The 13,978-nt window shown below is 36.7% G+C and overlaps 1 protein-coding gene across 1 annotated transcript; it reads right to left on the bottom strand.

Annotated features, from left to right (window-relative positions):
• Positions 1-2,207: 2,207 nt before the first annotated feature.
• LOC115973496 lies at positions 2,208-8,968 on the bottom strand. The gene is made up of 6 exons (XM_031093756.1): positions 8,368-8,968; positions 6,386-6,548; positions 5,621-5,797; positions 5,426-5,509; positions 2,841-2,922; positions 2,208-2,733 (listed from the first exon to the last, which is right to left on the bottom strand). Exons 1-6 carry the CDS (start codon positions 8,739-8,741, stop codon positions 2,300-2,302), a joined length of 1,314 nt encoding a protein of 437 aa, XP_030949616.1. The 5' UTR covers positions 8,742-8,968; the 3' UTR covers positions 2,208-2,299.
• Positions 8,969-13,978: the final 5,010 nt, after the last annotated feature.

Genomic DNA, 13,978 nt, shown 5'->3' with positions numbered 1-13,978 from the left:
AAAAATGTATGAAAATGTATGTTAATATGTTTAAAATACTCTAAAAATTGCTTGAAATGATCTACCAAGTAGGCCTTTGTCGGAGTTTTACTACCCCAACAAGACAATTTGTACTTAAAGATCTCCTCCTGGGCTATTGACAAGTTGTGAGTTGGTTGTTCTCTTTATTCAGACAACCTTGGGTTTTGTGACCGGCCCAATGAAACAATTTGGCATGATTCCCCAAATGGAAAATTTGGGCTTAAATCAACTTATTTACTCTTTAAAAAAAAATTAATAATTATTGGAACTTATACTCGTTAGTTACATTAGTATTTCTAATGACGTTCCTTTAGTTGCCTATATTGGGACTTTTGTTTTGTTTTAGATATATTAACTATTGGGCTTACAATATACTCAGTTGGGCCATTAATTGTAAGTGAAATAAACCCATAAATATTTCTTCTCTTTTTGCTTGGATTTCCTCCTTCCCCTCTCCCCTTACTTTTGATATATATATATCCTTAATTATAAAAATATTAAAAAGTATGGACAACCTCTACAGGGAAGTTCTTTCTTTGGCTTCATCATGTACACAAATATCATGGTTGGGGAAGCCATAGCTTCTAGAGGTCTGAATATATCTCCATTGTGTACACGGGGTGGCTGGGGTACAAAATTAGTTATTCATCTATTGAGTGATTGTTGTGTCTAGAACATTTTGGAACCAACTAGGATCCTAGGGCACAAGAGTATCTCCTTTTGAGCTTTCTCTTCTAGTGTGGTCGCAAGCTAATTGCAAGTCTGTGGTCCTTTTTCATTAGCACCAAGAGCCTCAGTAATCATTTGGACTTGTAAGTTAGCTTGTTGATAAATGATTTCACAAGACCTCTGCATTCTTTTCTGTTTCGGAATTATCTCTGAACCCCTATTGCCTAGAACCTACTGTTGTTATGGGACCTCACCTAGACGGGTTGGTCAAGCTAAATATTGAGGTAATCTAGGACTAACGGGTGGTGGTGACTGGTGAGGGTCATTAGTGATTGCTGTGGTCAATGGATTTGTGGATTCTTACGCTATATAGCCTATATTGCCACGAGTTCTAATGTCAATAGTGATGTTACATTAATATTAATATTAATCACAATCTGTCACCTCAATTGTTCTAAAATTTTTCGTGGGTGGTATTGTTGAAACTTTAAACCAGAGATTTGGAATTCATCATTGAAAAAATCCAAAACAAGTTGGCTGGTTGGACAGCCAACCTCCACCAGAGTTGGTATCTGGTATAATGGCATTTATTGACAAATTGAAAGTTATCCTAAAGAATCTAATACTGCCCTACTTGCTAAGCCCTGCTGGCGAGTGAATCAGAGGAAACTGAATCCCATTGGTTTGCTAAAATGATCATCCATAAAGTACTAGCAAATAGGTCCATTCGGGCCTTTATCTAACCAACGAGTAAAATCTTGCAATAATTAGGCTACGTTAAATTGCTTTCTGGAATGGTTTTTGGAATAAGCTTGGCATTTCTGCATATTGCATTCAATCCTTTGGAGAGTCTTTTCAGAAACGGGTTTGTTTCCATTGTCAATTTTTACTGCCTCCCATAACTTTGCCCAACCTTGTAAATTTGCCTTTTCCATTTGGCCTTGGTGGGTGTTGCTTAACCATAACAACAGAAATTTTCAACCTGATCAAATTAATCGTGGCCTGGTTGCCTCTCTTGCATTAATAGAGCTGTTGAAAAAATGTTCCTTAGCTAATTCGCTGCCTATCCAAAAACCTATGATTGAGATAAGGTTGAAATGGAACAAACCACACCCTAGTTGGTCTAACCTCGTTACAGGTAGATCTTCCTAGGGAAACCAGGCTTGGCAAGGAGTAAGAGGGAGGGTACAAAATGAAAATACATGGTCTCTGGAAGCTTAGATGCTTTGAGATGATGCTCAAGCCAAGCCAAGCCAAGCCAATCAACCCCGGTAACATGTCATTCCTAACTCTCCAAATTGCCATGTACCTTGGGAAAGTGGTGCTAGCATCTCAATCTACAAGAGTAAATAAATGAACTATTGCAAGCAATTGATAGTAAAACCATAGCAAACTGAAGGGGCATATAACTCGGTCTGCATAACAATTTATGATTTATCCCAGCATACTTGCACAGTTAGCGCGCACACACCACGATAAAAGCCAAAAAAATTACTTAAAAAAAAAAATTTATATAATCTCAATAAATAACAATCAATGTGTTAAAATGTAATTTTCATGATTCCTCAAAACAGATAGAAATACAAAGTCTCTTCTCCTAGGTTAACTCTCACCTTCGTGCAACTCTCTGCCCTGCTCCAAGTAACAAGGCTTTCCCTATTGCACCAGAGTGAAGTCCAAGAACCAGAGCCACAGTTCCACCGACAGCTAACCATTTCCAATCAATGCCTTGATCTTTTTCTCTCCTATTGACCACGCCTAGATTTGTTTCCTCTTCATCAGAAGCTTGCTCTAAATAGTCCATGCTTCCGCCCAAAGAAATCTTTGTGGTGAATCCTGCCATCCGTGCACATCTAGACAAAGGAGCCCCAGACTTCCTCGCATTCTGGTATGCCCTCATGCCAGAGTGCAATTTCTTGACAGCTCCCCACATTCCATGACGGACCCCCAACTTTGCCACATCCTTGGGAATCCCCATGTCTTCGTAATGTAAAAGTGTAACCTCACATGCAGACAACTGTCCATCACCCTTACGAGATTCCACTGCATATATTTTCCAAATTCAGCAAATGAGGCAGCAGCACTAATTTATCACTTAACTTTGCTCACCAACTTGTTGCAAGAACCAATTAATGATTAACAATTCTTACCAGCCCTAATAATCCAACTGGAGAAATAAAGCTCAACACGTCTAGGCTTGTCTTGCTTGGGCAAACCTGGAAAGGGCACCCCCTGCAATATTGTAGCTCACATATTAAAACACCGTCTGTATGCTGGAAACACAGCATGCGTCAGCAACATCAACATCATGCATAAAAATGGGATTCAAGAATGTTTGTGAAGATTTAATACCAACAGGTGAATTATGGTTGGAGACTTGGAGCAAGGAGTCCAAACTAGGAAACACAGATACAGACAGAGGACACCGGTACAGTATGATACAGATAAGGCGAGATGGTAGGACATGACATAACAGGGATACAGTAATCAATACATATAATTTTAGGTAAATTTTATTTTAACTTTAGGTCTGAAGGATAAATTAGAATAATCAAAGTGTATGAAAACACACAATTGGCCGTTGCTTTATATATATATATATATATATATATATATTTAATGTTTAAATACATTAACTAGCACTAATAGCATCCTTTGTGGTGCCCCATGTCTATGATTTAAACCCCATCTCCCCCCTTCCCCACTATCAACCTATCAAAATGGCAGCTCCTCAATGATGGACTCCAACATCCAAGTCCAATACACTTCACGTAACTCCACCATCCACCTTTTCAACTGATCACTTAATGGTTGTCAAAAATGATCCAAATATGTGTAGAATGATCCAATCCTGTCCATAAAAATGATTCAAATCTGGGTATAATCTTTCATGAAGTAGGTCTGCATGGGATTGCAATCCTGGATGATGGAATGTAACATCCTAAAATCCTACTCTATAGAATCCTTATGATCTACCCCATAGAATCAATTTAGATCGGTATAGAATTTTTCTTAAAGCCTCTAAGCAACAAAACCGACATCCATTAAAATTATGTCTCTCTATGGTGAGATTAGGATTGTCCAGCCCAATTGATGAAGTTGTAATGGGTTTTGAAGGGCTTGGTATTTCTCATTATCTTAATACAATTAAAACATTTGCAAAATCTTTATAACTTTGGAATCGGGATGATTTTATTTTAGCAGTCAACGACAGATTTGTTAATTTAGAACTTTATGTGTATTTTTTATATTAGAACTTGGAACTTGTAAGTTTGAAATTTAAAGTTGTCATTTATTCATGTATTGGTAATTTGGTATTAAGTAGTTAGTATCTTTTATGAGTAATTTGTGTCACATTTGCTTTTTTTCTTATGACTCTTTAACATATATTATCATTACTGATGACTTTTCATTAGGTTTTATTTTTTTATTTTATTTTACTTTATGGAAAGTAGAATCTTACAATTCTCGATCTGATCCTACAATCTGATCCATGAAACCCTCTCACCAATCACAGCAGGATCCCAATCCTGACTACTTTGATTCCTGTACCCTCCCTCAGCATGCTGACCCTCGATAAAACAGTTACTTATGTCAACTCCACCATCTCTCTCTCTCTAATATCTCTGCATGCTGGCACTAATTCCGCCAGTCACTTAAGTCAACTCCACCTCTCTCTGATTCATCCGTTTCAGGATAAGAAAAGAAAGCACCCAAATTAGAATGCAGCAGTATTGCTGCTGAGAATGATGTCGACAATGGCAGTGCTGCTTCTTGTGGGCCTATGATCAAAATCGCTGTATCCCACGGCTCAGTCAACCACAAGAGAGAGAGGGCTTTTGAGTTCTGAATGTTCAAACAAAAAAAAGCTATCCCTAAATCCCTCCTTGCATCCTGACCTTATCCACCCATATCTGAAATTAAAAACATTTTGTCACCTGAAACCACTCAGACATGGAGATGCAAGGAGGTTGCTATGTCTGTTCTTCCTAGCCTCCACATAAGAACTATGTGCAGTATTTTCACCTCCAAAAGGAATAACAACAACAACAACAACAACCAAGCCTTAGTCCCAAATTTTGGGGTCAGTTATGATTCCCCAACAAGCTAGTCAGGGTCTCCCACATGACTTCTTTTCCACCATGCTATTATATAAAAAAGGCAATTATATGATAAAAAGAAGAAGGCTCTATGGGAGAAGGTCTTTAAAACTTGTCAACGGAACAAAATAAAAATTCCCTGATAATTAGTAAGACAAGTCCCAGTAACAAAATTATTCCATAGCTAGGCCAAGTGAGAAAAAACGCAAAATAAATAGTGAACGCAAGTTTCTGTAAAGAATGGCACAAAATAAGAAATTCCTTGACAAAGAAGGCCAACAAGGTCGACTCATAAACACTATATTAGGATAAATTGGTAAAGGCCAGTAGCTTAAAAATCGTTTTACAGGAACAAATCTGTTATAACCTATACGAGTTTATCTTCTTTGTCATATAATTGCCGCTGGTCCTTTCTCCTTATGGATGGATTTTAACCACCATTTGGGATTGGACATATAACATTTTATTCCCTATTGTAGATTTACTGATACGTTAGACTAAGGATAAAGAGGAGCAACCCAATCCTTATGGTCATAACATGCTACAAGGGCCCTTTCCCAAGTGGGAGGTAAAGAAGCAATAGAGGATAAAATATCTATGTTCAAATGTAAATGATCAGAAGATGCAACCAATACCTTTGTCACGCAATAATACGTTTTCCCAGACTCCCATATTCTTCGACCAATGATATATTCTCGATCACTGCAGAAGAAAGGGAACTGCATAGAGGAGGGAAAAAAAATTAAGGTATTATATGCTGTCTGAACTAAAAAGTGGTATTATGAAACCAAGATACACAAACAATCGTGCAAATCCTGTGATCTACAAACCTTTTTTATCCAGTGAACAACTGATGTCCCTGTATGTGGACATTCATCCAATATTTTGAAGTATGCAAGCATGGTATCCCATTTAGGTCGAAACTCATCATCCCAGAAGAAATCTCTAACCACCTCTGGAGTTGCATCCTCAAAGACCGTTCTACTGCGGTAAACTGTTAGGCCTGTCTGATAACAAACTCACCATCAGATATTGATAGACTATTCAGTCAAACAACAAGAATGGGAAGGACACACAAAATTCTGAAGAGAATTACAATAAAGAGATTCATGATTATACATGGGATAGTATTATCAGACAAGAAACAAATAAATGTGGCAATGTTGGCACTGAAGCACCAAGCTTCTCAGGCATCATTGAACCTCACAAATTCACACGTTAAAATATGGATAAAGAAAGTAACATACGTATACCTTCTGCCAGACTAGAAGCCCAATGATTTCAATGAGAAACAAACACCATGCTTTTCATATGATCTCAGAATGAGTAGTCCCAGCATAAAGGAACATTTCACTAAATGCAAGCCATGCATGCAGAACACAAAGATCAACTGAAGATTGCAATGAAAATGAAAAAAGAAAAATAATAAAGAGGCAGATGAACAAATTAAGCATGCCTTTTATCATTAGCAAATTTCTCCATGACTTAAAAACATAGCCAATGTTCTTCTTGTTTACACTAGATTCAAAAAATACTAGTATGCATCATATCAGCACATTAAGGATGATTTTTCATGTATGTCAGTCAGAATCTACCTCTGGCTCATGGCGCCAAGCTTGGTATGACATGTTAGGAGTAGACCTCTCCATCATACTTTGCCATTCCATCTCTCCGTCCCTCCCAAAAAGATGCAATAGGTGTTCTAAATCATTCTCTGTGACAATGTCCTGCTCTCTCTCCTCAGCTGTTGTGCTTGGGCTGCAATAAATTTAAGGTATCATTAACCAATTAATCCAAGAATAAGAGACGTCATTACTCAAGCATTAATAAGTCATTCTGATAACAACAGTATTTTAAGGCAACTGAAAATTCATGATACTACTAAGACAGGAGGATCATGAATTGACTTACCTACCCTTAATGGTCAAAGCACACCCTTTCATTCTGAATTAAAGATTATTTTTTTAAGCATAGAATAAAAAAATAAAATGCAACAGGAACTGTTTAAGCTCCAATGGGAGCAAATGCTGGGTGCACTCTGGTTATATGTGTCTTCTGTCAATCCAATTCTCATACGAGATTGTAAATTCATGGAAGGTGAAAAACTGCAGAGCATACATTCACAAGAAGTTTCAAATGCATATCGTATTGCCTAATTCTGTGGCTTATCTCATTAGAAGATCCAATCTTTCCTTCACAAAAGTATCTTATTAACCAACGCAAAAACAAGATACACCAAACTTGCCAGCTGCTTACATGATTACCATATTAATCCAGAAAAATTGCTAAATGAAATCTTCTTAATCCAGATGAACGATTAGCAACAAAATTGTGATTTTACTTTAAAGAAATATCTCAATTTTATTTTATATGTATGTTTCCTAGGGAAAAATGTCTCAAATCTTTTTTTTTTTTACTAAACATCTACAAGGTATTGCCACTTGCTGCACCACACAGAACGCAATAGCATCACCTTCAATGGATCACAAATTAATTACGTATTGTTAAAAAGAGAGTGCATCCTCAGTCTATCGAATCATTGATTGTAGACCCAATACACAGACAGTAACCATCAATTCTTACCACCGACCAATTCACATTCAAAACAAGTAAACTTAATTCCAAATTTCTCAGAAAGATAGAAGTAGCACAGTATCCATTTCATAAGGCACGAGTCATATTCCAAGATATTTCATTTAAGAGCCAGACAAGCCTTATCAGCAATATATCTCATATCTTTTTGTAGTCATATTTCTTTGAGAAGGTTCACATCTCAATCTTCCCAGGTCCTAATCTCTCATAGCATTATGCGTGAGCAACCTGACTGTGCGTTACATGTGCTAAATTAAAGCATTGGAAGCTCCCACATAGTAAACCTAGCGTCGTCATTGATAAAAAAAAATATGTAGAATCCAATACACCAAGCCCAGCCCACAGTTCTATATATCAATACATCAACCGTACACATTCAATATACATCTTCCAAGCCAGGGTAACCATTGGATAGGAAATTCAAGCACCAAACTTTGACTTTAGCTCTAACTTTATACGACAAAGAAGCACCAACTATCCCCCATCTCCCAATTCCCACAAATAGACATTATCACACGCCCAAGCATTATACATATGTCTTGGTTACTAAACCCTGTCAATCTCAATAGCTTGTTAAAGCATTCGCGAATTTCCCCCCAACTATGCGCAAAATTATCTGCTCTCAAAGCAGCCAATCCCCTCTCTTTTTTTCTTTTACTTTTTTTGATAATTCAATTGTTACTATGAGTAAGAGAGTTTGGATTTGAACCCTGGTTCTCATATAGAAGACCAGGCAATGCCACTGAGCCACAAGACTCTTAGCGCTAACTTTCGAAAACAGCTACCCCATTAAAGCTTTAACATAAATCCAATCTTCTACCCAAAAAAAAAAAAACCTTCCACAACCCAATCCCAGATATTAATTAACAACATTATTAGCTCAATTCTAATAGCAGACAATGATTCTCACTAAAGATCAAAATTTGCTTTATTTACTAAACAACCTTAAACAAACCCGGAATTGAATTACACAAAAAACACTCACCCAACAGAGTCGCCATCACCTTGGTTGTTGCAAACCTTGGAAGTCGCTTGTTGCGGCGAATCTTTTCTTCGTCTGTCATTGAAATTGGACCAAATGGTGCGGCAAACAGAAAAGGCAGAGAGAGCAGTAAAGGCGAGCCATAACCGCCGAGCTCCGAAACCCGGCGGAGCCGTCCACAGAAACCGGAATTTAGAACGCAAACCTAAGAAGACGAGGCCGGTCCACCTGGGGCGCCACGACCACCCAATAACCAGTCCAATCATGACAGCTAGCCATATGGGCACTGTGCAAAGCAAAATGTCGACGAATGTTTCAGCGATCCATGGCTTCTTTAAAAAATCCACCAGATCAAACAAAGGCTCCCCCATTAACATCGACTTTTTTGAAAAGCTTTCCCCTACCCTCCACGGCCCTCACAAGAAGAAACAAAAAGAGTTGATCCTGCGAAAGTGAGGGCTCTTATCTCGCCTTCTTCTAAGAATCGATCTACATGGATTATGGACAGATATCATATCAATACCAAGATCGTAGATTGATTGATAGATAGAGAGACTTTTGTTTAGGAGAGAGAGAGAAAGCTGTTGAGGGTGGGTTACGCGGCTGACGTGGACGTGGACGTGGACGTGGAAATAGTATGGCCGTCGAATGGGAATGATTTGATGGGAGGTGTAGTTCACGCAATTGGAGGGAGCGTTGGGCTGGGAGGGGTGGTTTTTTGTTTTTTTGGAGAATCAGGTGGTTTTTTAAATTAAGGAACAGTTAGTTTTGAGGATAAGGTTTACGTATGGTTTTGTTTTTTTACTAGTAGTAGATATTTTTTATACTTATCCGTATTTTTTAGGAAGATGTTTTTTCTGTTTTGAACAGTTGCTGTTGGAGTCGGAAGATATTTCTCTCTCTGTGTGTCGGATTTTTTTTAGATTGGGTGATATCTTGTGAATGGTCATTTTTAGGTGGTTTTACCACTTATATTTGCCACGTGGCAAGGAAGTATAACCATTTTTTTGGCGAAAATGGGTAATTACCCATCAAAATCGAACTATTTAGTTAATAGGGTCCGTTTGGAAACATATTGGCAAACTAGCAACTCGAGCCTCTGAGGCTCGATTTTGAGCCCCTAAATCGAGTTTCTAAGGCTCGATTTTCATGCGTCGTTCCTCTCTGATGTGGCGCTTTGTCCAGGTGGCATCAACATGAAAATCGAGTCTCTAAGACTCGATTTACATTTAAAACGAAAACAAAAAAAAAACTAAAGGGCAGCAGGAAAAGAAAGCCCAGAAACAGAGAAGAAAACCAGAGGAAAAGAAAACCCAGAAACAGAGAAGAAAGCCAGAAAACCACAACGCGTTCATCAGAGAAGAAAGAAAAAAAAAAAAAAAAAAACCCAGGCGAAAGCGCGGCGACCTGGGTCGCGCGACCGGCGCGGCGACCTGGGTCGCGCGCGGCGACCTGGGTCGCGGCGACCTGGGTCGCGCGCGGCGACCGCGGGGCAACCTGGGTCGCGCGCGGCGACCTGGGTCGCGCGCGGCGACCTGGGTCGGCTGCGCGATGGGTCGCGGCGCCTGGGTCGCGCGGCCTGGATCTGTCGCGCGGCGACCTGGTCGCGCGCGGCCTGTGTGTGTCGCCATTCCTTCTTCTTCTTCTTCTTCTTCTTCTCTTTTTTTTTTTCTTTCTTTCTGCATTTTCTTTCCGCTGTTTCTGCATTTTGGGTTGCATTTTGGGTGATTAATATTTTATTTTTCGGTGGAAATCGAGTCTTAGAGACTCGATTTTCATGTAGACGCCACCTGGACAAAGCGCCACATCAGAGAGGAACGACGCATGAAAATCGAGCCTTAGAAACTCGATTTAGGGGCCCAAAATCGAGCCTCTAAGACTCGAGTTGCTAGTTTGCCAATATGTTTCCAAACGGACCCTATTAACTAAATAGTTCGATTCTGATGGGTAATTACCCATTTTCGCCCATTTTTTTTTTTTTTTGGTAAGTGGTATAAAATACAAAAAATTTATCCATTTTGGATTAATACTATGTAGTATTACCGAGACTTTTTCAAAAACTCTAATTCAAAGCACACTTTAACGAAATTTGAAAGTTAACTAGTGTCTAAACAGTCAATGTTGATAAATCAACTAAAAATTGAGAAGAAACTTGAAGTTTTCAAATACTGATAAGTGACACTTATGTTTAGAGAGATAAATTGGATATTTATAATAACATTTGGTAATAATATCTGTCATTAACTTAATGATAGTTTTTATATTTTATTTTTTCAATTTTTAAAAATATGTTCCTATACTTTTATTTAAGGGCTTTCAAGCTGTGGATTTCAAGCTCGTTTACAACCATGAATTCTAAAGTTGCTAAAAATTAGATCATTATCTATCTATTTTATGCTACTATTTAAGGATTTTCAAGCCATGTACTTTAAAGTTGCTAAAAATTAGGACATTATCTATTTGGTCCTAAATTTTAATTTTTCAAAAAGAAAACTATCAGCTTTATCCCTTAACTACAAAGAAACGAGCAATCCCACTAAATCAGCAATTTTTTTTTTACAAGACTTATCCTTTTTTTTTTTTTTTTTTAAATCCTAGTCAACTAAACGGCTAAAATTTCCTATTAAAAAAAAACTAAAGAGTTAAAGCTTTTTTTTTTTTTTTTTGGGGTAAAGCTAAACCACTACACTACCTACAAAATAGATCCACTCTCCCACTAATCCATGTCTTCAAAACAAAATTACTTATCAAAAAAATCAAATTACTCAAAAAAAAAAGTCTATACTACTAATTTATGATTTATTGTTAAATACAACCAAACATGCATGTGAAGCTACTTAAAAAGAAAACACTTCGATTGCCAAGAGCTTTTGGTAAGCACCAAATGCCTTTTTATTTTACATTCTCTAAAAAAAAAAATTATTTTTAAATTGGGTAAAATACAAATATCATCCTAAGATTTTGGCTAATACTGAATACTAATAAGCCTTTTCAAAAATATTTAATTTACTTCTAAAATACAAATGACACATAACACTGTTGAAAGCTCCCTACTCCAATTCCCTTGCTTCCTGCCAATAGCTTGCCTTGATTGCATAGTGTCTGCATTATAAAAATGGGTTGTTGATGAGCACTATCTTTTTACCATTAGATCAAGACACTAATGGATTTTGTAGATAATATTGTATATATAGATATATACACGGATAAGTTGTAATAATGATGTTTGAGTTTGGAGAATATTGTTTCATAAAGTGGAAATTCAAGTTCAGAAATTTTCTAAGTGAAAATTCAAAATTCAGCATTTTCAATCAATTGAATCTTTGACTCGATCGATCGAAAAGGGTAAGAAAATAATCCTGGAGTCTTTGAATGTCTCGATCAATGTTTGATTCTTGTTTGATCGATTGAAGAGAGCACTCGATCAATCAAAAGGAACTTTCGACTGATCGAAAGTTGAAAATTAGGATTTTCTGCAAAATTTTATGACGACTGTTCAGAAAATGTTGAAAAGGACTCAAGCCTTGTAAACGGTTTCATGAAACATTTTAACTCTCTATACATGCCTTTTAATAAAATATAACCCTATGAGTATAAATAGAGACTTATATTCACTTGAAAAATAAATAACTCCACAAAATAGTAAGTTGGAGAGAAATATAAGAAATCCTGTGGTCATTCTCCAAAATTGCTATCGGTAGAACCCAACATCTTGGTTGTATCCTAAGGAAAATTTGTAATAACCCTTTAACAATAATAGTGTGAGGGGCAAATATTATCTAAGGAAAACGATATTGTGTTTTCAAGTTATCTATTTTTTGTTTGTCTTTTGTGTTAACCTTGTTATTTCATTATTAATATGTGTAATATCCTCAACAATCTTAGACAATATTTCCTACAATGGAAGAAATAAGTGATATTTCAGCGTTGAAGATGTTGAATCATGAGTTGGTGAAATTGAATTGCTTTGATAGAACCAATTTCTCTCAATGGAAAGACAAGATGAAATTCCTACTTATTGCATTGAAACTTTTCTATGTCTTGGACCCGAATTTGATGTCATTTCCTATTGCGAGTAATGAAGACACTGATGAAATAAAGGTACAAAGAAAGAAACGAGAGGAAGATGAATTGATATACAGAGGGCACATTCTCAATACTCTTTCAGATCATCTTCATGATCTCTACACATCAATGAAGTCACCCAAGGAGATTTGGAATGCTTTGAAGGCAAAGTACAAAACTGAGAAAGTAGGTACGAAAAAGTTTATTATTCAAAAGTATTTTGATTATAAAATACTTGATAATATCTCAGTTTTGGATCAAGTGCATGATTTATAGATTTTGGTCAATAAACTCTGTGATTTGTCAATCAATATTCCTGAATCATTCCAAGTGAGTGCAATCATTGCGAAACTTTCACCAAGTTGGAATAGTTTTAAGAAGAAGCTTTTGCATATGTTGGAAGATCTCACTTTAGAACAATTTGGACAACATCTTCGAATTGAAGAAGAAAGTTAGGTTAGAGATGGGACTAACACTGATTCTAAAGTGAATGTGAACAATGTGAGCAATGTTTAAAGTGGGAGTTTGAGTAAGAAGGATAAGCACTTGAAAGTAAACAAAAGTGGGAGTAGTTTCAAGAAGAACAAATCCAAGAATCCCAACAAGGACAAGAAGAACCGTGCTTGTTTCCATTCTGGAAAGAAAGGCCATTACATTCGCGAATGTAAACTCTTAAAAAACATAAAAAATGATGAAGAAGGTAATGTCATTGAAACGAATGTCATTGAGGACATTGTTGCTATGGTAAGTGGCATACATATTGATATGATTACTAAAGTTTATATGGCTGTGATTGCAAATCCTTTTAATTGTTGGTTCGATTTGGGTGCAACGGTGCACGTGTGTAACAACGAGCAATTCAAGACTTATAATAAGTCTTCCATGGAACAACAAGTGCTGATGGGCAACCACAATAAAGCAAAGGTTCTTGGAAAGAGCACCGTTGAAGTGAAAACGTGTTCCTCCAAGATGTTGATCTTGACCAATGTTTTCCATGTACCCAATATCAAGAAGAATCTAGTTTCTGCTAATTTGTTATGTAAGAGTGGTAGCTGTACTTGAATAGGACAAGTTAATCTTGTCTAAGAATGAGATATTTGTAGGAAAATGATATGCTACTGATGACATGTACAAACTAAGTATAATTAATAAAGAAGTTTCTGGTTGTGCTTATATTGTTGATTCTTCATATTTGTGGCATGCTAGATTAGGACATTTAAATTTCAAATAGTTGAAGTTTATGTCAAAACATGGTGTGATTTCATATAAGCATGATGATAAAAAGAAATGTGAGATTTGTATTCAAGCAAAGATAACAAAGAAACCATTTTCTAAGTCAGATAGAAATTCTATTATGCTTGAACTTGTACATTCTGATGTATGTGAATTGAATAGTGTATTAACTAGATGAGGTAAAAGATACTTCATTACATTCATTGATGATTTCTCTAGATTTATATATGTGTTGAGAAATAAAGATGAATCATTTGACATGTTCAAACGCTATAAAACTGAAGTAGAAAATCAAAGGAATAGGAAAATAAAGATC

This window comes from Quercus lobata, unplaced genomic scaffold (assembly GCF_001633185.2).
Source record: "Quercus lobata isolate SW786 unplaced genomic scaffold, ValleyOak3.0 Primary Assembly chr6_unplaced_Scq3eQI_113, whole genome shotgun sequence".
Taxonomy (NCBI): Eukaryota; Viridiplantae; Streptophyta; class Magnoliopsida; order Fagales; family Fagaceae; genus Quercus; species Quercus lobata.
Note: the sequence above shows the minus strand (reverse complement) of the source record. Positions and strands in the feature narration are given on the sequence as shown.